This window comes from Diadema antillarum, unplaced genomic scaffold (genome assembly GCF_040938485.1).
Source record: "Diadema antillarum isolate AM-2024a unplaced genomic scaffold, OU_Dant_1.0 scf00000099, whole genome shotgun sequence".
Taxonomy (NCBI): Eukaryota; Metazoa; Echinodermata; class Echinoidea; order Diadematoida; family Diadematidae; genus Diadema; species Diadema antillarum.
In genome coordinates this window covers 1,913,920-1,940,387 of record NW_027270988.1, presented here as the reverse complement: position 1 = coordinate 1,940,387, position 26,468 = coordinate 1,913,920, and the positions used below count along the sequence as shown (strand labels likewise).

Below are 26,468 nucleotides of genomic sequence, written 5' to 3'. Positions count from 1 at the left end.
AACAAATCAATGGGATTTAGCATTTTTTATAAAAGAAACTCTGCATAGTACATTTAACATCTTTGCAACAAAGGAAATGATAACACTCCGAACTTTCTTTCTTACCGTTTTGTAACGATTTTTCTTTCTCTGATTGAAGTCACATGATCAATGAACGGTGCCATGGTCGTTTGCATCACGTTCAATAATTGAACTATTATTGTATAGTGTACGGAATTTACTGTGTGTTTGTTTTCGACTCTTAAATTATTGTCACAGTCAAGTTCAAGTTCAAATCTATTCATTCATATATTCAATGTGTGCGATATTTGGTTCATGCACGAGGAGAGATTCAAATATTGGTCTTGATAGTTATCACAAATAAAATGCACAGTTTCTGTTTAACCTTTCTTGTTTGCTGACAATCAGTCCACTGAAATCATTGCAGTTTATTGAATAACTGTGAACTGTGTGTCAAGTACTGAAGCTAAAGTTATCGCCGGGTTTGACATTGAATCGGTGATGTAAGATGCACAGCAATTATGTTACAGAAGTGCAAGAAATCATCATTGCAACCTATAGACTGACTGTCATTCCTGGCATGACGTCAGTTATTCTTGTGAATAGTATCATAATAGCTTTGCTTGTATTCTGCTGCGAGAAAGCTATCTTTTTATCTCTTTATGAGCCACGTTTGCACCTCCGACTCGCAACTTCGCATATTCCACTCAAACGCACAAGCCCGCCCAAACCGATCGATAAAGCGCCAAATGCCACAGCACAATGAAAGCGTTTCTCTACTTCTTTTCCGTTCCTCTCGTCTATAGCTTGTATTTTATGTGGTATTTGACTAACAAGCAGTGTTTCAAACTGGATCTGCGTGCAAATTCTAAGTTTCGTCACTGCTTTGTGTGCAAAAGTCATATATTTACGGTAATGTAGCTACTGGTCATTTGAATGAAAAGCCATTATAGATTTGTCATAGAATTTACATCGATGCAAAGCTTGACATTTTCTGTACAAATTTGCTGACTTCCTCTATTATTTTAACATTCATCTATAAAAATTACATAGATTTGCAAAAAAAGAAAACAGAATGTTTTCTCAACGCATGACTACGTTGGTGTCTAAGAATAATGTGGCACACGAGGGGTTTCCATGATGGCATATAATTTTCACATACTTAGGATTCTCGACGGCTCAAATACAGAACACCTACATTTTGACGTTTTTCTTGGAGCTTTGTCCATAGCAGCAGCATCATTTAGAATATTGATATTACGCATTCAAAGAACCTATGCCTGTACAATTGTGTCAATGTTTTGGGGGACTGATTGTTATTTCACTTACCAACTATCAGCTTGATCCGTTACACAACACCAGATCAGCAACTCTGTAGAATATAATGCTCGAATTTGGTCAACCCTAGATTTTCTCCCCTAACATCCTACCTCCTCCTCCCTCCACCCACCCTCTCTCTCTCTCTCTCTCTCTCTCTTCCTTCCCCACTCGTCCCTGCACTATAATAGCAGGAAAGATTCATTTACCGATAATACGTAAATGGTCTAACAGTAAACACTAACTTTGTTAGTAAGCACCCTTTGGTAATTATGATCATCTTAAAGGTGCTATATACCATTTGCAGATGAAAAGGAAAAAACAGCATTACTTCATCAAAATAGTTCTAAAATGTGAGTAAGGGATAGAAATAAACAACGTAAAAATCTTAATCAGTATAATCAGTGTCAAGTATTGTTAAATGTAAAAAATGTGAACAATGGTAGGAATAAAGTTGTTTCCAGAATAAACCGTCTACAGTTATGGTCTAGTGAGAAAAAAAAAGAGGTGATATCTCATTCAGACTTTATTGCGAAATTTGATGGTAGGATGTTTTGAGATACAACTGACCTACACATACGCATCAAAAGTGATTGCTCAAACATTTTTCAAATAAATGCTCCCTATGGTACACAGTACCTTTAAATGAAAGCAGTTGTATAATTCCAGTCTGATTCACGTTTTTGAAGTGTAAGACAGTATTTTCAACGCTAAGGCTGAGTAGGACGAAATGTTTCACTTTTATCCGAAGAACAACATGCAACACAACGGGAAACCACCATAGTACAGGATATAGGTTGCACATAATGGCACATCTTCGACCGGATCCGAGTACTCAAGATCTGTTTCTATTTCTAGATTAAAGCCACTGTTTACCATTGGGAGCAATGATGTGAGAAGTCGAACTTATCACATTTGATACATAATATGTGTAGTTCAGTTGTATCAGGGAGGTGGGAAGAGACCCACTTCCCTGGTTGTATCACAAAACATCCTACCATGTCAAGATTTCGCAATAAAACAACATATTAAGAGATATCACTGATTTTCTCAATGAAAATGGTACGCCACAACATTTTTACTGTACACAGTTTACTCTAGAAATGAGTTTGATAAAACTGTTTTCACATTTCGTATATTTACCAAATTAACATTCATTAAACTGATATACTTTTTATTATTGTAAGTTGGTTGCTTCTGTGCCTAACTCACATTTTAACACTAAAGCACTTTTAAGCACTATAAAGCTGTTTCTTTTTTCATCTGCGCATAGGTATTGATTTTAAGCTGATCATTATCATACAATGTATCTTACTCGGTTTGTGTTGTTTGCTTTTCTGTGTTTAAACAAAGAACTAACTCTATAAAGGTCATTGTTATCATTATAACCACACCATCAAGGGAATAATATTTGGTAAAAAGATAAAAATTTTCATCTCACTCCCATTTTTTGATAAGAAACTGAACTTTTCGTACTTTGCTAACCTACCAGGAAAGGGAGGGAGGGAGAGAGAGAGAGAGAGAGAGAGAGTACGAAGCCAGGTAATTTGTTTCGTAGTATGCCGTGTTGTTACTCAATCAAATCTACAACCATTGTGCAACGTTACGGCAACTTAGAGTGATTACGATCTGCACTGGTCGCCAATGGATGTCATAGACAATCCAGATCACTGGTCATAGTATAGATAATGCAAATTACAGAGGGTGTTTAAGAATTACCCAACAGATAGTAACTTTGGAACAGCGGGAAACAATCGGTTTCTGACTGTTCCAAACTTACAAACAGGGTAGATAATTTTTACCCTGGAGCTACTGTAGTCTCATGTTCTTACTAACAACCGACTATTAAAGAGATATGCATTATTTGTTTTATGAAATATTGACATGAATCCTTGTCATATAATAGTGACTCTTGATAATATTCATGCATTATGCTGTAAACCAATGATAGTTTCGGTCGACAATTAGATTTCTGCCTATACATCAGCCGTATTCGACACTTCTTACAAATTTTAGCCAATCCTCTATAGATGCCTAAAGCAAGGCTTTTATGGATTACAATAGGCCCATTAAATGATACGAACATTGAGCAATGATATATTTGAGCGGTCGGTAGTACCGGTCATCGCTACTAATGCATTACTACATTTCACTATAGGATCCATCCATATTACCGTTTTTAGATTTACCGCATTCATGACAGGAATATATATATATATATATATATATATATATATATATATATGTGTGTGTGTGTGTGTGTGTGTGTGAGGGTCACAGTAATATCAGCACTCACCCCCCCCCCCCTTTTACCTGTGGTGATTACACTCGCTCGTTATATTATGTATTTATATGTATGTTTATCTATTTGATTCTCTATCCACACATATTTATATGCAAGATATATCACAGTACTCTAGTTGGATGGTAGAGGTACATACACGGTGGTGTAAGGTCAGAAGGTAATTTACATAATCATGGGGAACACCCCCCCCCCCCTCCCCATAAGTGGAATCTCCCTGTGAGGGGTAAACCGGGTCCTGAAGTTATTCAGAAGGGGCACCTCCTTTGATCATTCTTGAGAAAGCGTCCAAGCAGGCAACGTCACTTTAATCAACCTGCTGTAGCTATAGTCCCGTCCCTCATCCTTTGTACAAAGAAGACACCAAGACTTCTGTCAAGTGGATGGACCCCACCGCACTGCACATGCTGTAATGTCAGAGCTTCTGTGGGAAAGGGACACGGATTTGCTGTATTCTGCGTCGGACAGTGTTGCGTTGCCTCTTGTTATTCGTTGCTTGTTGCGTTACATTTTGTTATTTTTAAATGCTTCTCTGTTATTAGCCACTTTTAACCGTTTGCCTTAGATTCGTTGTCAAAGTTGCTTTAAGTGTTGCGTTTGCTTTTAGAAGTTGTTGTTGCGTTTGCGTTGTTTGAATTTGCTTTTAGTGTTGCTTTGTTATCAGTTGTTTTAAATTTGCTATAAGTTGCTCTTCGTTGTTTTAAACTCGTTTGTTTTGTGTTCAGTCTAATGTTACAATTTTGGAGTTATTTGAGTTTTGGCTTAGTTTGAAATACTGCAACAAAGTGAAGTAATAAAGACACCTTTTTTTGTAACAGAGACAGAAAAAATATCTTTGAGCATTCCTTCTTTTCCCAGTCCTTATTAAATACAACCAGGTGATTGATTTTGTCTAACTGAGTCCGAGCTACTGTAGGTCAATACTGACTGGACGTGTCCAGCCGGTCACATATATATATATAGGTGAGAGTAAGGATGAGACGATAGACGTAGCTTGAATCCTCACAGCTTGATTTTATTCCCAAGCTTTCGGACCCTGCCCTTTATCAAGACTGAGGATCAAATAAATCTGTCAAAATAATGATGATGGATAGAGAACGTGATATAGATATTAGAATATTAATGATGCAAGACAAAAGTGAAAATAATAACGACAATGATAGGGGCAGAAACAGCAGAAAATGACAAAACTAATATGAGTGTATTCTTGTTCTGCTCTGTATCGATCATCATTATTTTGTCCCATTTCTTTGATCCTCAGTCTTGATAAAGGGCAAGGTCCGAAAGCTTACAATAAAAATCAAACTGTGATGATTCAAGATACGGCTATCGTCTCTAACCTACACACACCACACACTACTAAGATGCCACGGCCCAGGGGTTGAGCGGCTGAAAACACACCTTTCACACTCTATGTACATATAAATAGAGCGGCTGAAAACACACATTTTACACTCATATATGATATATATATATATATATATATATATATATATATATATAGAGAGAGAGAGAGAGAGAGAGAGAGAGAGAGAGAGAGAGAGAGAGAGAGTTTTATAATAATAATAATTGATATGATTTATATAGCGCCAAATCCACTCTGCAGAGTGCTCTAGGCGCGGAAGAAAGAGAAAGTGAAGGAGATAAAGGACATACAAATATCAAGTACATGTAATGAGTAGTCAAATTGAGGCTTTAAACAAGTGACTTTTTAGACTGCTTTTAAAGGAGTCTGATGAAGAACAATTTTTTACGGCTGAAGGTAAGTTATTCCATAAGGTGGGAGCAGCATGGCCAAAGGCACGTGTGCCCCATATTGTAGTGAATCTTGGAATTATCAGAGAACCGGAGTTGGATGAGCGTAAAGATCTAGCAGGGATGTAATTATGGAGTAAGTCAATGTTATACTGAGGAGCAGCGCCCTGAAGGCAATGAAAAGTCAAAAGTAAAATCTTAAAAATAATGCAATCTTTGACTGGTAACCAATGAAGTGATCTCAAAATAGGGGTGATGTGAGTGTGCTTCTTGGATAGTGTGATGATGCGTGCTGCCGCATTTTGAAGCCTCTGTAGCATGGAGAGCTGAGTTTGTGGTAAGTTAAATAAGACAGAGTTTCCAAAATCGAGCCTAGAGGATATCAAGGCATGGACTAATTTTTCGGTAGAAGAGCGGTTCAAATATTTTCTAATGAAGCCGATATTACGAAGTTGGTATCTTACAGATCTACAAATGCTAGAAACTTGATGAGACATAGTCATATTACAATCTAGCATTACACCCAGGTTGCGACAGGTTTAGGACACACTAATTGACATGCCGGAAAAGGAGATAGAATTAATGTCAAGTTTACCTAATTGTGTCTTCGAACCAAACATTAAAAACTCAGATTTATCCGTATTCAATTTCAAAGAATGTGAGTTCAGCCATGAATAAACATCGTTCATTGCATTCTCAAGCTGACTCAAAGCATGTAAGGCATCGGCCTGGTTAGGTTTGAAAGACAAATACAATTGAATGTCATCAGCGTATATGTGATAATTAATTTTGTGCTGGCGCAATATGTGTCCCAGGCTAATAAGATAGATGGAAAACAAGGTGGGCCCGCCCACAGAGCCCTGTGGAACACCGCATTTGAGGGGCATAGCATTTGATTTACAGCTGTTGACACACACTGCCTGTGAATGGCATGAAAGGTAAGATATAAACCATTCGTATGCCTGACCTTTTACACCAAGAGATTGGAGGGTGTTTAACAAAATTGCATGATTAACAGTATCGAAGGCGGAGGACAAATCAAGTAAAATCAAAGCAGTGACATTTCCACGATCCATTTCCTGTAGGATGAAGTTCGACACATTGAGGAGAAGGGTTTCTACGCTATGGTAAGGACGATATGCGGATTGAAAAGGATCGAATAAATTATTAACCAAGAGATAATCTGTAAGTCTGGAGAAAACAATCCTTTCCAAAATTTTAAACAAAAATGGAAGGTTACACACGGGGCGGTAATTTTGGAGTGAATCTGGGTCTAAGGAAGGTTTTTTCAAAAGAGGTGTTATATATGCAGATTTCAAACATGAGGGGACGTAACACTGATCAATACTTAGGTTCACAATCATTGAAATAATAGGAGCGAAAATGGATGAACAATCTTTTATCAATACAGTGGGGACTGGATCTAAAGAACATGACTTGGGAGGTAATCTGCGAAGAAGAGCTTGGACCTCGTCGGGATCAGTGGGCTTCAGGGTTTCAAGGGAAGCTGTCGTGAGGGGCTCCTGCGCCGATTCGTCTGGACAGAGACTGTTACTGATAGTCTCTACCTTATTCCGAAAGTAATCGATGAAAGTCTCGGCCATTGCAGAACTGTCCGTGTGGGACGGTAATGGTGAAGATTGCTTTCGATTGAGAAGGCGGTTGGCAACGGAGAAGAGCCGTTTGGAATCTTCGCCACAGTCTTCGATGAGGCCCACGTAATAAAATCGCTTGGCCTTCTTCAGCAGGGAGTTTACCACATTCTTCTGAGCGCACAATAATTTCCTGTCAATTTCACTTTTACCGTTGGAAAGCCATTTGCGCTCGAGTCTCCTACGTTTCCGCTTCGCCGCTGCAATGTCAGAGTTGTACCAAGGACAGTCAGTGCGTTTCCTGACTGTCCTTGGTACAACTCTGACATTGCAGCATCAAAGTTGTTTAGATTTTCTCTTAAGAATTCATAATCTTCTCTCCGACCTGTTCGCCGTCCTTCATACCTCCTCACTTCTAAATGAATTATTCAGTCCGTATTGTAGACAAGGTTCTTCAGAGCGACTTGGAAAGAGTATTGTTGTTATTATCATTATTATTATCATTATCATTATCATTATTATTATTATTATTATGTGTTATTATTATTATCATTATCATCATCATCATCATCACCATCATTTTTGCTTTTGTTGTTGTTATTTGTTTGTTTGTTTGTTTTTTTTTGTTTTTTTCTTTCAATTGATCATATTTTATTACTCTCCGGCACACAGACATATCGCATCTCGAATTGCTTTGCATTTTTTTTTCAAGAAAACACACGGCGAAGCAAACATAGACAAAAGATTGTGTCGTGTTTTTATTTGAAACAAACGATGTATCAATTAACCTCTTGTGTGCATTGAGTGCCGGTTTGCACAGAAAATCTCCATAGCGTTGTACACACTATCCATGTAAGTCCGTGGCACTGATAAAAAAGAGGTTAAAAAGTAGACCATGAATTCAACGTCGATAACCTGTAGACGACCAAAATTGGGAAATTATTGAAAGGCAGGTGTTTGAGGAGGCAAATGGATAATTAAATGCCCTAAAGAAAGGATGAATGTTTTAAGAGAAATGAAACCATGATCAGTTAAATGACATATGACTCTAGATATGTGACATTTGTTTCAGATCCCGTGCATTTTGTCTTGTTCCAGAAATAGTTACAATAACGTCCAACAAATCCATCACCTATCGAGGCAGCACCATAATATTGTAACATTCTTTTATTAGTTTGTTAGGGCTGGACAAAGTGCGAACTGCGCTTGACTAACGTCTTCATGCAAGCTATCAAAGTCAATAGAATAGCTTTTATTAGCCATATGACTCTCCCCTTTCAAATTTAACTTCCCTTTCTCTGTAGATTGCTTTTCACTAACAAAATAAACACTATATAGCGCCCTCACAGGTACACATAAGACAAGTAACCTAGCTGGAATCACTGCCGCTCAAGCGGAGCGAACACTTTCGTCGGAAAATGATATCTCTCTTCATATGAATTTACATTGATTGTACGTGTGTGTGTGTTTCAGCAATGATGGCCTCCGAAGATGTTTTTTTTTCTAAGGATTTTAAAAAGCCGTGCTAGCATACCATCGAGAAAATAGATGTTAGAGATAAAGATTGTCAAGTACATGATTAGATTGATGGTGAAGACAAGTTTTGGATAATGGGTTGCATTTTGACAAAGTTAAAACATGATACACAGACTCTATGCTATTTTGAGATCCTTTTTGGTTTGCCTGCTCCTCACTCTAAGGCATTTTCAATCTTTCCTCTCCAAAAGGAAGTAGCCATTCAGTCAAACAACGACGGTCAGATGTGATTGTCGAAATGTAATATGTCGACTCTCCATGCCCATTGCAGTCAAAATATTTCTGGAGTCTCCGCCGTTGAGCGTCAGTCCACAATGATAACCTGAAGCAAAGTGTCCATGTTCGGAAGAACATTCGCCATGTTTCGAGCTAGCTGGAATCGAGCTTCTTTGTATAAAACTATCTCAAATGCCACTTATATACATAATAAACACACATGTCTCAAGTGCTCACTACAGATTCAAAACGCTTAAACTCAAGGTGGAAAGCCTAAACACGTATGTTGGCGTGTGTAGTCTCACTCGGTCATACTCAAAATTTGGTTAGTGATACAGTACTACCCGTCTTATTCCTTTTCTATCGTGCAGCTAGAATGCTAAGTACTCTTCAAAACGTCTACAAACTGAGACTAAATCTTACTCATGCTACCGTTACAGTTCCTGGGACCACAGATTATATCTTTCGTCGTTCAATAAAGTCACAAGTTCGCTGTTCATTGGTCCATAAAAGTCGTTCAGTAACGTCCTTGTTTCTGTTAGCATATCTCCAATGTGTTCCCTCATCTGTGCGTTAACTCTTTTTCTCTCTCCAGCGCAGATGTACACTAGCCTAGAATCGGTCAACGGAGCTGCATAAAGGAAGAGATTAAAAAATAACGACGTCAACAATTTACGCTTGTGTATAATTTATGTACATTGACATAGTTCTGTAAGTTTGCTGCACAGTCCTAACCAAGTGAAGGTCAGCAAATTAACGCTAGACTGTGTATAAATCCCATGGGGAGAAACTCTTCATCACAAGTTTGAACATATGGTCATTATATCTAAAATGTTTGCCCCCATCTGTATATCAAAAAGCATAAATTCCGAGGGCCCAATCAGCCCGTTGTGAAACTTCACTAATGGTTTGTTTGTTTCTTTCTTTCTTTCTTTCTTTTTACTTTTAATGTGGAACAATACTCACATAAGTTGAGGAATGCGAAGATTTCATGCAGTACGGATGGGCAGCGTGATTGCCAGTCCTCCAGACGCAAGACAAGAAGTTGGTGACGTGGAAAAACTTTCAGCCAATCATGCAGAAACACTGCGTAATTTCCCAGGAGAAGCCGCTGTATGAAAAGAGCGAGAATATTGCATTATTTACGGTTTAACCAATACCAGGAACTTACTTTTTAAAGGAAGCAGCTAACCCAAAGAGAAAATTCAATGTGGATTGAGTGAAAGCACCAACATTAGCAGAACACATCAGTGAAAATTTGAGGAAAATTGGTCGGTTGAGCTCTTCGATCATATAACATGCTCTATAATGATTGAAAGTTGAGTTATTGACACGTACGGCATGTTGCGTCCCGTGCAGGTAAGTACAGGCACGTTCACTGTTATTCGTCAGACACTGCCTGAACACCTGTATGCCCTCGCTGACGATGTCATGGAAACGCGTCTTGGAGACGACGTCATCCTTTTCGTTTCCAAAGAAGAGGTAATCTGAATATACCCTGCAGCAAGTGGAAAGTGATAAGAGCTCCAATTTAACTTTAACCCTTCTATTTCATGGACCCTTCCATTCAGTTAAGTTCAGTTTTATACCATTGTGTTTAATTTGCAATACATTGTAACAGAATATAACAAAGTGTCAACGTACAATAATGTAAATACTAACTCCTGTTATGCATAAAGACATTATACAGTTATGTTTTGACAGTTAGTATTGCGCGTTGGATTTATCTAAACTAATCGACTCTCAAGGCACACAGGGAGTCAACATTGGGGATACATCTACGTGTAAACCATACTGCGTTACTACAAATAATATTATAATATGTGACCGTGTATATGTGACCGTGCATCACAAAACAAATGAAAAATCGCACCCCTTGATTTTACGTGAGGACTCAAGAAAGGTGAAATGGGTCAATCAAGTCAATTTTTAGTTGTCCATATTTTCTGAAAGAGCTATTCTTCTGCATTACTCTCGAGTTTGGGATCATAAATTGAATTGGAAAGTAGGTTTTTAGCAGTTTTTTCTGCAACCCCTTATTGGAAGAGTAGTGAGATCAGGTTTTTCTTAGAGGCCCTTTTCAATATTATTCTTAGATAGCCATTGCACACTCTGTACTTTCAAGTCTAATAACTTTTGAAAAGATGCTGCTACTGCTTTGAAAGCTGGCATTTATCATGGGCAGAATGTGCTAATAGAGCATGCTCAATTAGCTTAATCTTACGATCTCTTCATCGTTGTTGCTACAGTAGTTAACATCATGTTTTCTTTTTTGTCCCATTCATGGCACAGGTAGCACGGCTTTATAGTAAAGATTAAGCGCTTGAAAAGACGCTGTACTTCAGAGCCTCTTTTCTTTCTTTTCCAGATTGTGGGCTATCTTTCCAATAATGTTATAGGTTAGTAGAATCCATTTGAATTGAGTTATACTTCATTTTACAGCTTAGAGTCTGCTCTTTCAGCATCTGCCCTCAAGTAAAAATTCATGTCTGGCGACTTTTTGTTGGTTTTGTGGTGCAAGATCACATATTTCGTGTGAACTTTATAATTGCAGTTTGAATTTATAGAATCAAAGATGTATGCAAGAGTAATCATAATTATGCTTTACTGATGACTGTAGCTATACTTCTGATACCACAGCAATTTTTAATCATAATGCAATTACAATATGCTGATATGAAAGTGATGTGCTGATGACGATATTGTAACAAAGAAATAAGCAAAAACCACGAATTTCATATAAAATTTACACATATTATATTTCCAAAACTTGAATATAACAAAGCCAGGAACGGCTGGAACCAAATTTCGTAGCTCACAGTTTGGACTGCTGTAATATCTGCTGTTCATTTTCTCATATATATATATATATATATATATATATATATATATTTTTGGATAATTCAGCATTATCTCTGTAATGATAATTCTTACATCAAACCCCCTATTGCTATTACTAGTATTACAACAATTTCTGCGGCCTTATTAGCCTACCACTGCTGTGGAAGTCAGAGCAATAAACAAAATTGACGACTTCTAAGTAGACTGTGAAGGGTTCTCTTGCTGCACTAATGGTATATGCAAAGCAACGATAGAGGGACGGTGAGACGGATATCAGCCCCCAACGTCAGGAAAGACAGAGCGCATGCGCGCTCAGCATTCGTTCATTTGCTAGCGTTTGGCGGTGCTAAAAGATAGAATAAGTAAAACGAAAAGAAAGAGTAGGGGCCTTTGAGAGAATATAATTTCTACTACAATACCTCACTATGGGGTCGCGCAGCACGACGATGAACTTTGCATTCGGCTGAATCACGCGCATGACGTCAGCAATGGTGTACTCAGGACCGTTGAACTGAGTGGGAGATAACGTTTGCCATTGGTTGTCCCAGAGAGTGGAGGTGGAGCCATCTCCTTCAAGGGGCGGGGTCAAAGGGTGGGGTGAAAAAAATCACTGATTTAATTTTGTTTATTCAAACACTCACAAGATGCTTAGACGTCAACCGTCAAATTAAAACCTGAAAACAAGTTAAGCAGGGCTGGCTGCCATTGGCCATAGACTGGTTATAGGAGCTCCTTTCCATACTCATCGACTGATATAAAATCCAAAGGAATCAAACATTTGCATACATCAGCACACAATCTTCTACAAAGCAGCCTAAAACGAATAAGTTTTGTAGATTTGATGCGGTACTTAAACTGCAATTGCTGCTGAGTGTGCGTTCGTATGGGGGTGTAAGTAGTCGTATTTTACAACGCTACAGTGTACATAGTGTTGCAGACATGACTAAAAAATATAATAGGTAAAACTGTAAGGAGGGCAGCTTGAGACAATTATTTTCATTAAATTTATGTAGATCATAGTAATAAATGTGACTTCTTTCTCTTCCTTTGCCTTGTTTCATATGAAGGTTCAAGATGCCAAAATGATTAATTCTATGCTAAGCATGTGTTAAAGTTGTTTTCTATAGGATAAGATAAAGCAATAAAGCTAAATTATGATATCTTATCAAAATAAGTAAATGTTTGCATCTATATAATGATATAAATAGTTATGCACATGATAATATATATGTTAAGATCAATAGTAATGATAATGACAATGATAACAATAATATATCATATATATATATGTGTGTGTGTGTGTGTGTGTGTGTGTGTGTGTTTGTACATGTGTGTGCGTGCGTGAGTGCAGTTTGCAATAGAAATAATCATATCTTTAAGTAACATTTTTTATTGGTACATTATGTCTGTGCGCATTTACAGTGTGTTCCTGGTAACCGAAGTTCAAAGGTCAATATGTCAAGAACATTGTGTATTCTCGTGAAATGTTAACTACAATACGAAGTAACTTGTTGACACCTTGCTTGCGTCAACATTGTTATAGATCACAGAGTTAGGGTCCTTCTAAGGTGAAGAGTACAAAACCTACTTTTTCCAAATTTCGATTTGTAAAGTACGAAACCAACTTTTCTGTAAGTTTTTTTCATCGTTTGTTTGTTTTCACACCAAGTTTTAATGAAATATTGTTCCCTCTGTTCAACTTTTTGCAAGTGGATGTAATGTTACATAACCAGTGTCTAGTTGCAATCTCTAGTTGCGTTCAGACGGAGGCAGTTTTGGTCGGAGTAACTTCGGAGGAAGGGTCGGAGGAAGCTTGGTCGGAGGAAGGTCGGAGGAAAGGTCGGAGTAGTGCCCGTCTGAACAAGGTCGTGGTAACTTCCTCCGGTCGGGGGAACTTACCACGATCTCTTCCTCCGACCAAGATACTCCTGAGGGTTTTTTTTTTTTTTTTTCAGGAGTATCTCCCTACCAAGACTAGCCGGCCGGAGTAAATTGCCTGTGCGGACAAGCCCTCAGAGTATCTATGACCTTCCAAACCTTACGACCTAGGTAAAACTTCCGGAGTCAAATGCGAGTACACGTGCGCGTGCAGTACAATTCTAACCTAGTCGATCGCGACGGAGAAGCTAGCGCGCAGAAATTCTCATCAACGCGAGAATGGAGAAGATGAATGACGCTGGTAAACAAAACAATGGTATGGTTGACGTGCGCGGCGCTACCACTTCCGGAAGTTACATCGATCCCCCACGTTGATCCCCACGAAGGCCGTGGTAAATTGGTCGGAGTTTCTTCCCTGTGTAGACACAGGGTCGTGGTAAGATAAGCATAAATTTGAATTCTAATTGCTGCACCATAAAATTTTACTCCGACTAGAAATACGTCTGAACATGGCGTCTGTTGAACACATTCTTCCCTGCATTCCTTCATTGAATAAAAATGAGAGATGAATGACATTGATTACTACATTCTCATCCAGCAGGGTAATTAGCATGTTGCAATGTCATGTATGCATAACCCTGCATTCTTCTAGCAAATGTAAGGCACGCAATACCCCGCATTCTTCTGAATGATTGACATTGTTTCACTGTCATGTAAAGGGGTAAATTTCCAGGCCAACATTCTTCTTAAAGAATAACATTGATTTGCTTCAATTTTATGTAACAGCCCATTGCTCTGGCAGTAAGGTCAGGTAAGTACAAGTGACTTAGTTGCATGTATTCAAGTGGGACAAGCGCAGTCTTAACTGTTACAGCAGAATATCTGATCATGGTGCAACTTACAGTTGAGCAAAGGATATTATTTTGTGGTGACAACACTATCTGTGCGAATGTAATCAAATACTTACAATATAGTCCAAGAGCATTAGGGTTTAACCTGGACATTTTTGGTAACAAGCTGATTTTTTCAGGAAAGGTCCAGGAATGTGTGTAAAATAACATACTAAAAGTCCTCATAAATCCTCCTTGAGCGTTTTCCGCAATCCAAGATGGCGTCCAAAATGGCCGCCATTTCATGTTTTTCTCATAACTTTGCAAGTAGGTTTCCCACAAACACACTTTAGATGTCTAAATATATGTTTTGAAGTACAAGGAACTCAATAGAATACATTATAAGAGATGTAGAAGCACACAAGTACCAATATATCCGCTTGAGCTCTTCCGCAATCCAAGATGGCGTCCAAAATGGCCGCCACATCATGTTTTTCTCATAACTTTGCAAGTAGGTTTCCCACAAACACACTTTAGATGTCTAAATATATGTTTTGAAGTACAAGGAACTCAATAGAATACATTATAAGAGATGTAGAAGCACACAAGTACCAATATATCCGCTTGAGCTCTTCCGCAATCCAAGATGGCGTCCAAAATGGCCGCCACATCATGTTTTTCTCATAACTTTGTAAATAGGTTTTCTAAAAACACACTTTGAATGTCTAAATATATGTTTTGAAGTATGAGGGACTCATTAGAATACATCTTAAGAGATGTTGAAGCACGCAAGTACCAATACGACCGCTTGAGCTCTTCCAAAAAATCCAAAATGGCATCCAAAATGGCCGCCATTTCCTGTTTTTCTCATAACTTTGCAAGTAGGTTTCCATATAACACATTTTAAATGTCTAAACATATGTTTTGAAGTATGAGGAACTCATTAGAATACATGTTAAGAGATGTTGAAGCACGCAAGTACCAATAAGACCGCTTGAGCTCTTCCAAAAATCCAAAATGGCGTCCAAAATGGCCGCCATTTCCTCTTTTCTCATAACTTTGCAAGTAGGTTTACCTATAACACATTTTAAATGTCTAAACATATATGTTTTGAAGCATAAGGAACTCAATACAATACATATCGGAAGATTTTGAAACACACAAAAACGAATAAAACTGCTTAAGCTCTTCCAGAAATCCAAAATGGCATCTGAAATTGCTGCCGTTTCTGTTTTTACACCAACGTACTTCAACACGCACTTTAAATGTCTTAATATATGTTTTGCGACTCAATGAAATGAATCATATACTTATTGGATATTTTTTAAAAACACGCATTTACCAATAAAACCACTTGAGGTCATCCTGAAATTCAAAATGGCGCCCGAAATGCCCCTTTCCCTGTTGTTGTTTTCTCATAACCCTTCAACTAAGTAACCCAATTACGCACACTAAAATGTCTTTATAAATGTTATGGGAGTCAAGGAATCTAGATAAATTCTTATTCGCAAATTTGAAACAACCATATCTATACCAATAGAACCACTTGAACTCGTCCCAAAATCCAAAGGTGACGAAAGGTGACGAAAGGTGACGAAAATGGACCATATGGCAAAATATGTCGCCCTGTCTGTTTAGCATCAAACTGATGATAAAGTGTTTCCCTCGTAATGTCATAAGCGATTAAGAGCACACTTCAAGACTTTAACATTCAAAGTGATTTGAATACTGTATGGACAGCAACCACATTTTTAATTGAAATGTTTGTTGAATATTTTCAGGATGAAATATCACGGGTTATTAATAAATGATATATATTTAAATAATTTTGAGATAAAATTGTTAATGACGGCCACTTTGGACACCATTTTGGATTTTTGGAAGAGCTTAAGCAGTTTTATTGGTACTTGCGTGCTTCAACATCTCTTAGAATGTATTCTATCGAGTTTCTTATACTTCAAAACATATATTTAGACATTTAAAGTGTGTTTTGGGGAAACCTACTTGCAAAGTTATATGAAAAAAAAACAGGAAATGGCGGCCATTTTGGACGCCATTTTGGATTTTTGGAAGAACTCAAGCGATCTTATTGGTACTTGCATGCTTCAACATCTCTTAAGATGTATTCTAATGAGTTCCTCATACGTCAAAACATATGTTTAGACATTTAAAGTGTGTTTTGGGGAAACCTACTTGCAAATATATGAGAAAAACATGAAATGGCGGCCATTTTGGACGCCATTTTGGACTTTTGGAAGAACTCAAGCGGTCTTATTGGTACTTGCGTACTTCAACATCTCTTAAGATGTATTCTAATGAGTTCCTCATACTTCAAAACATATGTGTAGACATTTAAAGTGTGTTTTGGGGAAACCTACTTGCAAAGTTATGAGAAAAACAGAAGAGGCGGCCATTTTGGACGCCATCTTGGATTGCGGAAAACGCTCAAGGAGGATTTATGAGGACTTTTAGTATGTTATTCTAGACATATTCCTGGACCTATCCTGAAAAAATCAGCTTGTTACCAAAAATGTCCAGGTTAAGGCCTATTTTGACCTAATGCTCTTGGACTAATAAGGAACAAGCCTTAACAGAAACAAGGGTAATTCTGGTAGGCGGAGTAGTAGGAGATACCCAGAAAACATTGAGGCTGTCAGGGGATTATTGGAGGCCCATCCAAGGACCACAACTGCATACCGTAATGGTTTAGGGATAAATGGCCAACAACTCTCCAGCGTATTGCACAATTGGATCTTAAGACGTATCCTTACAAAGTGCATTAGCGTCTTGACCTGCAGGAGAGGGATGTCCAGAGGAGGCTCAACCTTCGAGGTGGCTAGCTCCTGGAGGGATGTCCAGAGGAGGCTCAACCTTCGAGGTGGCTAGCTCCTGGAGGGATTGGGAGCGATATCAATTTCCTGCGAGACCTTGATGTTGGCGACGAAGCCGCATCAATTAGCACGGACGGGAAAGTGAACACCCTAATGTCGTGGAGTACGTGGCTGCAGGAAATTCGGCACAGTTCAATTACAACGTAAACATGACCAGACAAAAATGGAGTGTGTGGGTAGGCCTGAGCAGAAGTGGCCAAATAATTGGACCATTCTTCTTCAACAGTAATATGAATGGTGGCATGTACTTAGACTTGATCAATGAGGACATTGTGCCCAACTGGAAGAACATTTCTAAAGACAGGATCGAGGAGTGTTCCGGCACCTTTGGTGGGTAAAGGATGGTGCTCCATCGCACCGTCTTCGAGTTGTCTGTGAGAGGCTGGTAGAGCTATTTAACCAACGCACAGGCGTAACAGCCCTCCATCAGGAGGATGAATGGCCTCCACGATCTTCTGACTTGACACCCTGTTACTTTTTTTCCTCTGGAGATACCTAAATAGTAGGGTATACACATCCCCACCACGTGATCTGGATGACATGCTGGCGAGTATTCGGCATGAGATCGATGTTCTATGGCATGATCTCGCAATGGTTGGAAGAGCAGTGCGAGACATGCAGCGTCATTGACAGCTTTATATCGACAGGGGAGATCGACACGTGTTAGTGCACAAAAAGTAAGGGCTGAATGATGTGCTTACCGCGCCAGCGATTGTAGATTACAGACACTCGAAAAAAAAAATGTTTGAAAAGGTGATAGCATTTCCTTAAAATTTGGCGTGAAGAACAAGAGACGATACAAAAATTACAGAAATGTTGCTTTCCTACCTTTAAATAAAAAAATGGAAAGAGTAGGTTTTGTACCCTTCACCTACAAAGGACTCTCTTGTGATCCGTGACAATTGTGATGCAAGCAAGGTACCAAATTAAAGATAAGCCACTTTGTATTTTAGTAAACACTTAGAAAGAATAATCCATGTATTCTTGATATAGCCTGGCCTTTTAATTTCGGTTACCATTTTAACACTATTTGTACTGCACTTGCTTTTATCTACACAACATAGAAATGATATTCCATACTGACCAATGACGAGCCAGCTCGCTGTTTCTGGGGTCTGCACGAGTCTGGGTACAATCTTGTACGACATGGCGTCTAGATACCAGCCCAGGGACAGAGGGGTGGTATAGTTACCGTAATCCGGTGGGAGATCTCCTTCACAAGTCAGTGTGGAAAGAGAAAGAGAAAGAAGATGGAAAGAAAGAGTGATTGACGGAGAGTTATCGATCGAGAAAATTGTTAAAATGATTTTGCTCATAACAAACTGTTGATAATGATAGCCAACACTGATGTAATCAAAATTGTCGTGAATGGTTACCATACATTACATTACAATACATTACCCCCGCCAAAAAAAAAAAAAAACAAAACAAAACAAAAACAAAAACAAAAACAAAAACAAAAACAAAAACAAAAAAAAACAAAACAAAAAACAAAACAAACAAAAAACAAAAAAAAAACCACACACACACATAGGTAATGCTTTCAAAGTCCAAACTTCTTCTTCTTCTTCGCTTCTTTTCTAAAATACTCCTTAACGCCTCATCTGGAACCAAACGCAGATGAAGGAGGAGTGCGCAGTATTGCTCTGTTAGTCCTTGTATAGCTTGAATTTGGTTACGGATAAAGTTTGTCGCTTGTAGTTTGAAAGTGTCACTGCCGACTGTGCTCTGGATGTCAGGTGGTAGTGAGTTCTAATCCTTGATAGAACGTGGAATATAGGAGTGTTTGAAACAGTTGGTGGGGTTGAGTAGTGGATGAAGAATTTCCTGAAGTACGTCTGGCTGTTGGTTGGCTCGTGTAACGGGACGCAGGTAGTCCGACACTAGCAGAGCCAGGTCCCCCCCCCCCCTTCAAAATTTAAGGCCTTACATGTATAATAATGAATATTCAGATGAGCCGTACTCGGGCCAATCATGTCAATAGGTTCACTGTATGCAAAGAGGGATCACTACTCAGAAAGGAGTTAAATGACTTGACTTTCAACCTCTGACATCTCAGGGTTACACATATCAGATGAATTGCAATATTTTCTTTCTCGAGTTAAGCCATTCTCTTTAGACGACTCAACTCCATCAACGTCCAGTTAGCATGTAAACTGTTCACAGATCCACTAGGCGGCAAGTTATTCTTGGTGAAAATTGCGCTTCAAAACTCTGTGAATCCAATTCTTAGCATATGCATTCCAATGCACTGTAAATGAACCCTATCCATAAAAAAGCAAACAAACATAAAACGATAACAGACAAACGAATAGATAAAAGAAATACATTTCCAACAAAAATTAGTAAGTACGGGTAATTACGCGCTTTGATTTGCCTACGCGCAAGAAGAAGACAACTTACTCACTCTGTAGCGAGCCCACCAGTGCGGCTCTTTCTCTGTTCGCTGCACCTCGTCGTGTTCGTTTATTTTCTCCCACATGTCTGTAGAGCCGCACTTCTGCATGCCGATGAGATAGAAGTACGGGAGGCAGCGAAGACCTGGGGGGTAGGCTCCCCGGTAGATAAAACATGGATTTTTGTACATGGGTAGAAATGTCTGGGGGATCTCGTCAAATACCTGAAGAAGAAAAGAAGAAGAAACGACGTCTATAAATATATGGTGTGTTTGATAATTCGTAAGAATAACTATTACGGTTTACATTGCCGGTATACCCACGGTGGTCGGATACTGACCATTTTTCTCTCTCTCTCTCTCTCTCTCTCTCTCTCTCTCTCGATTTCATGAAGAAGCATCTATGTTACTATCTCAATCGGTAGATATTCTGATATAAGCGTAAAATACACAGTGTGAAACACAATGTGAAATACCGTGAAACACAGTGTGAACACATTTTGAACAAATTGTGAACACAGTGACACATCTCTTCACATTGTTAGATTCGAACGTTTTGAAATTGTGAACGCATTGTGAATCAACATTCACCGTGTGAAACAACATATTACTAGTGACACTCTGGTGAAAAACTACACCCAGTGTGAAATTATCTTCACACTAGTAAATTCAAGCGTTTTCACATAGCTGACTATGTGGAAAAACTGTGACCACACTGTGGGACACTGTGTTATTTCCCGCAGATGTATTTCTCTTTTCCTTTTGTTCCCACGTCTCTTCTTCCCCCTTCTCTTCCCCTTTCTCTTCTGATTGCAATATCGAATTTCTTCGAAGATTCTTGCTTTCGGTACTGATTTGCAGTTTTTTAATCTATCAGTCACTTTTCTGGACCACGATAAAAAGATTGGTTTGGTTTTCAAACTCTCATGGTAGCACAGCCAAGGTCAGGAAGCTTTTGCACTTTTTTTAAACGAATTCTTCATTCATCTATCAGGTGGTGTCATAGGTATTTGTCTAGATTTTTTTCTCTATTCAGCGTCATTACTTTCATAATTGATGTAGTTAATTTACTTTGTACTTATTCTTCATAGTCAATAATCTAAAATTGAAGGCTAGTGACGTTACTCTGCCGTAGAGGGAGTGCTTAAGACTAACATCCTGCCAACGACGTCAACGGTTTGACCTTTGACACCCCCCCCCCCCTTTTTTTTTTGGAAGGGGGTTATTATACATCCATGCGGAAATATTCTGACATTCGTTTTACTCATCTAATTGTCTTACAGTGTGTGTCACTCCAGCTTGTATATCAATATACAATCATTTCTTTCTAGCTGTATACTGCTGTACCTATTTTCCTATTTTATCAGTTACAATTATTATTCGTATTAACAAGCTTGTTATTTGTTAATCGGGTTATTTAACCAGAAATCCTGTATGTTGCGTGTATATGCAGCATGTCTTACAATATCATGATTCGACGAGATATCTTACCCCTCCCCTCCTCTGCTCCTCTTTGTCCTCTTCTTTTTCCCCATCTACGTTTTTTACCCGATCAAACTTTCTCGCTTTCCTTCTTTCTTTATGTGTCTCACCATCCCTCTCTTTCTCTTCCTCTCTCTTATCTTGTCATCTCATTGTTGTCCTCTATCTCCCTTGGCCAACATCTCTCACCCCTTGGAAACTGTCACGCCCTTTCCTCACAGCAAGGAAGGGGAAATGTGTAATTCTGTCCTCTTCGACCCGTCCATTGGGACGCTTGAGCTTCTAATATAAACTCAACGATGTGAAAGCAACAAGGGGTGTATACAGTTGTGTGCGCGTGTGTGTTTGTGTATGTAAGGGAATAATATGCCAAAGAATGTGGGATGAGTTCAGATGCGAAAGAAATATCCCGCTTTCATAGAATATCTCTATAGTTTTTCAACTGTCGAAAAGCACAGCACGATATTACGACATTTCATCATCCCCGATCGCAACTGACATCAAATAATGAATAGTGTAAATGATGATTGTAAAAGTATACGGTTTTGTTTGTGTAATCATCAGATCAACCCTGCTTGAACGAACCCAATGTCCCACGGTGTGTTCACAGTGCGCTTACATGGTCGGCTAATGTGAAAATGATGGAACATAACAGTGTGAAGATGACTGCACACTGTGATGTGGCTTTTCAGAGTGTTCGCATTGTAATGTTCTATTTCACAATGTGAATTGATGATTCACAATGTGTTCACGGTGTTAACACGCTCGAATTTAACAATGTGAGGAGAATTCTTATTCTGTTCACACTGTGTTTCACATTGAGTTTCACACTGTGGAACACTGTGTTCTTCTCCAGCAGGGAAGAACGAGGAAGAGTGAGGAGCGGAGGAGAAGGAAAAGGAAAATGAAGAACCGGATATGTTAGTCACTTGGAGATGTTTGTTTTTGTTTTTTTGTTTTTCTGTTTTGTTTTGTTTTTGGTCGTGTGTACACGTGTGTGTGTTTGTGTGTGTGTGTTGCACTCTTGTTTGATAGATGACTGTAAACGCATTACGCATGAAATGCACATTAGACAACATTCGTGAATCTTAAAAGGGGAGAAAATGGACGAACTTAGTATTTAAGAGTGCTGAGTATAAAAGCGTTGTAACATCATTTAAATCTCGTGCGGTAGCATATGCGTCCATCATCAGCTAATTTGCCTAAAAGCATCTCGCCAGTTTCATCTCGTCGATGTGATATACTGACGTGTACCTCCCACCCAACTAACTCCAAGGTGCCTTTAAACACCTATCTGGCGGAGACACGTGCATTTTTGATGGCGCTAATCGCCGAAGTCATCGCTATTGGCAAGGGGGCTGGCCGAGTACGTGTCAGGCCGCACTTTCCGACCAGGGATACGGAGTCCGTTATCGTTCAAGGTCACTCATTTGACATTATCCTCGTCCCAGCAGGCATTGTATATTCTCTGCTAACGTTTCCTCCATACCGTTTCGTCATATGTTGTAGACCCATCGTCATAATGAGTTGTAGGCTATGGGTCCCATATGTTAGGAGAGTATTCGCGACGCAGGCATACCAAAAAAGACAAAGAAATGATGTCCTAGACACGAAGTATGCTTTATATTGGCATCATGCTTAGGTAGTTTGTTCATTTGAACTCCGTATTAGACAAGATGTTCAAAATGATTTCAACGAAAAGAGTAAGATGAGGCTAGTGGAGTGGTAGAAGTTTAAAAGAAATACAGAAGGAAACAGTCATCCACTGATTTCTGAGGTTACGTAATGTTTTCAGTGAATATTTGTACAGTTAAATATTCATTTTTGTGGCAATTCCGTGACACTCAGCTTTAACTTGTCAGTGTGGTATACTGCGATTAGGTCATAGGTAATTTGTGACATTATGTAATTTCACTTCTTAATGGGGATTTTTTTTTCCGATAGTTATTGCTTCGTGACAAGGAAGTATAGTACTGAATACATTTTTACTCTTCGTAATGACATACAGTATGAAACTCTGGACCTTCCTCAAATTTCAGGTTCTATTTTGTGCCTGACCTCTACCATAATGTCTAATGGGTTCCAATTTGTTTACAGACAATTCACAGTTTTTGGTTACTGATACCGTAACATCGAGGTAGATGACGAGTTTACTAAAATTCACTGGGCCCCTTTTCAGGAAAACATCCCTACTTTGCATTCAAAATTACACCTTTGTAAAGCACTACCGAAGCGGTTCCGGTGCCATTAGAAATGACGAAAAACCCGCATAGCCTCTAAATGGGGTGCACTTTGGGGAAAATTAACCCTCATCAACTATAGCCGAGTAAATCTATCAAACCAGGCTTTCTTCTTCTTCTTCTTCTTCATAAAATGAATTGTCTCTAAATTTGGCTCAGTAGACGATACGGCAGTGTGCCAGAGCTTGGAAAGGTACATGTAAACGCGAAATGTGAAGTCCATATACATACTGTGCAACTCCTGTAGAATGGTAAAGAGCATCCTTATGATACAAACATACAAAACTCATTAATTTTTTTTTTCGATACAGAATGCAAACATACACGCACATAAACTGTAAACGAATATACGTAAACAACCATATCTCCCATCTCTTTATTCTCTTTCTCTTTCTTTCTTTCTTTCTTTCTTTCTCTCTCTCACCCTCTCTCTCTCTCTCTCTCTCTCTCTCTCTCTCTCTGCATATCTTTCCCTCTGTTTCTCCTTTGCATCTGTAAAGGGATGGAATCGTTCCGGTTGAGATGGGGATTCATTTTTAACTTTTTGCGAGATAATTAGAAACCACTTATATGAAATATGAAAGAGAATATATTCTATGAGGAATTCAAAGTTTATTTGATGAGTGTCATAGTCTTTGTCAAAAGGCTGGGTCATTTGAATTGGATTATTCTAGAGATTCATTGACCAGCCCTACTGATGGAAAGAACGCAATGTGTTCACAGTGTGTTCATAGTGTGTTCACATGGTCGACTATGTGAAAACGCTCGGATTTAACAGCGTGAAGATGATTCACACTGTGATGTGGTTTTGACATATAGTATTTACATGATAATACTTTGTTTCACAGTGTGAATTGATGACTCATTATTGTGTTCACACTGTTAAGAGTACAAAAGCTCGAATTCAACTGTGTGTTTCATACTGTGCTCACACTGTGTTTCATACTGTATTCACACTGTGGGACACTGTATTCTTTCCAACAGGGAGGTGCGATGTGCAAAATGATAATGTTGTTGGTCCTCAAAACGCGGGTGCTGTTTGCACGCTATTATTTCTTGTGTGTGTGTGAGTGTGTGTGTGTGTGTGTGTGTGTGTGTGTGTGTGTGTGTGTGTGTGTGTTTGTGTGTGTGTGTTTAATCTTGATTAATAAAATCGTTTTATTATATCATGCCATCACCTTACAACTCACATATCGTATATTATAATTGCTTCATTACCATACATTATATATATTTTTTGCACTTTTCGCAAGAATGCACTGTTTCCATTTCATATTAATAACGATGAGGATCTCTTCGTTCGCATCAGTGGGGTGGTATGATGTTTGCATGGTTATCAATGGTCAAAACGCCTCTCGTAGAACATAACGGGTCGCTGGTCAGTAACTGTTCGACTAGAGGCATACTGACTGAAGCGGACGGCATTGCAATACTCTGTATACAGATTCATATATACTGCAAGTGTTCAGTAATTCGTAATAAAATGAAAGTTGTATCTGAAGGCCGCTATGGTAAAATTGTGGTGAGAGAAACTGAGAGAATCTTTCACCGCACAAAACGGATATTTTACTTAATCCGAGTGAATATACCCAGTACTCTGTTATGTTTCACATGTCACTATGCATTAATTATTGAAACATATCTCGGAAAATACCAACGGCAAAGAAATCATCAAATCAACGACGTGTACATTTCCCTATGATAAAAAAAAAATCTTACTTGCGGTGCCAATTTGAAGAGCTCTGGAGGCAGCTTCCTGATGTTATATCCGTCTCCATAGTAACCAGTAGGTGGTCTTGTCTCATGCACTGCATCACTCGTGGTGTGAAATTTGTCTGCTTTGAAGTAGTGAAGCATTGGATGGCAAATTACAAATTACTAGATAAAGATTGAACCGATTTGAAAAAAAAAACAAAGTTAATCACCATTCCCGTACCCACCCAACCACCCACACATACAGGAATAACTCGATGCAAAATCATTCGTGTTTGAACTCTCCATAAAAAAGAAAACCACACATGTACATAAAACATATAAGTTGGATGAATCTACAAATGAAGAAAGAGTCTCATTAAATAACAATAATTCAAATGAAATCTGGCGAAGGACATTTGTAACTGAAAGTCAACCTATCAAAATAATAACAATCGTAATTTGGAAATTAATTCATATGTATGTATGTTTAATGGTTTTAATGAAAATGTTGGACAGAACTCAAATAGTTATACTATGTGTCATGTCCTAATGTAGCAACGTTACCATTCAGTCGATACAGTGTATTGGACAGGCGTGCGACTACGAACATATAAATTGAATAAGAATCATTTGAATGTTGCCGTGGATAACGAAAATTAATCATGAGGTGACGCCTCACAAAAATTCGCAGGAGATGATACAAATATCTTAAAACCTGTATCAAATATAGAATAAGTCAGACTAAGGGGATTTGGGGAAATACTGTCAACGAATTTCAAAACAAAAGCAAAGTCATTTTCTTTTGGAAACAGACGTCGTTATATAAAGAAGGAATGAAAAGTTGCCGAAATCTGTAAATAGCAAGAGAGGAAAATGAATTGCTTTAATTTCCCGTGTATTGCCTTGTCAAGGTAAGGTCCGACGGACACTGAAAGTATTTATGTGACGTCAGTTGTGCTCTTGTGCTCGGGATGAAAACAAAAATTCAGCCACAATTTACCCTAGACTGAGTCAGCGAGGCTAACGGAGTGAGGGAATTTCCAGTTTCCGCCATCTCATTCGATGATGGATTAGCTGTACAACTTTTGCGAAATCTCGACATCCGCAAAAAGGTCGAGATTTTGCTGCGTATCGTTTACGATGCGCACAAACCATTATGGTAAAAACTATAAAACAAGAACAACGAGCAGTTTTCTATATGCCTGCGCTTTTATTAGGAATGAACTTTCGCAACGCTTAAGCATAGGATGTTGATGCAGTTGCCTCGCGCACATCTTTAAGCCATTTGTTTGTCTCTGAATGGCATACTTCTGTCACTTTTAATTTTCCTTCTCCACTATACTTTTTGTGATATGATTTCCCACTGGATGTTTACTCTGCACGTTATGACAAAATCATGTTGGTACTATGATACTCTGATTCTTCAAATAAAAGACGGTTAGTATGTGCGTATACATGGCTAAACTCTGTTTTTGTTTTTTTGTTTTTCTTATGGGGG

General features: G+C 38.6%; 1 protein-coding gene across 1 annotated transcript in view; it reads right to left on the bottom strand.

Moving 5' to 3' along the window:
• Positions 1–4,978: 4,978 nt before the first annotated feature.
• LOC139718776 (uncharacterized) overlaps positions 4,979–26,468 on the bottom strand; it is a 44,820-nt gene continuing 23,330 nt past the window's right edge. The window contains exons 3-11 of the mRNA XM_071630241.1: positions 24,995–25,110; positions 19,562–19,778; positions 18,243–18,371; positions 11,979–12,129; positions 10,057–10,216; positions 9,685–9,829; positions 9,157–9,349; positions 6,784–7,288; positions 4,979–5,008 (exon numbers count right to left, since the gene is read on the bottom strand). Of these exons, the coding sequence (XP_071486342.1) occupies positions 4,979–5,008; positions 6,784–7,288; positions 9,157–9,349; positions 9,685–9,829; positions 10,057–10,216; positions 11,979–12,129; positions 18,243–18,371; positions 19,562–19,778; positions 24,995–25,110 (1,646 nt within the window). The remainder of the gene's footprint in view (positions 5,009–6,783; positions 7,289–9,156; positions 9,350–9,684; positions 9,830–10,056; positions 10,217–11,978; positions 12,130–18,242; positions 18,372–19,561; positions 19,779–24,994; positions 25,111–26,468) is intronic.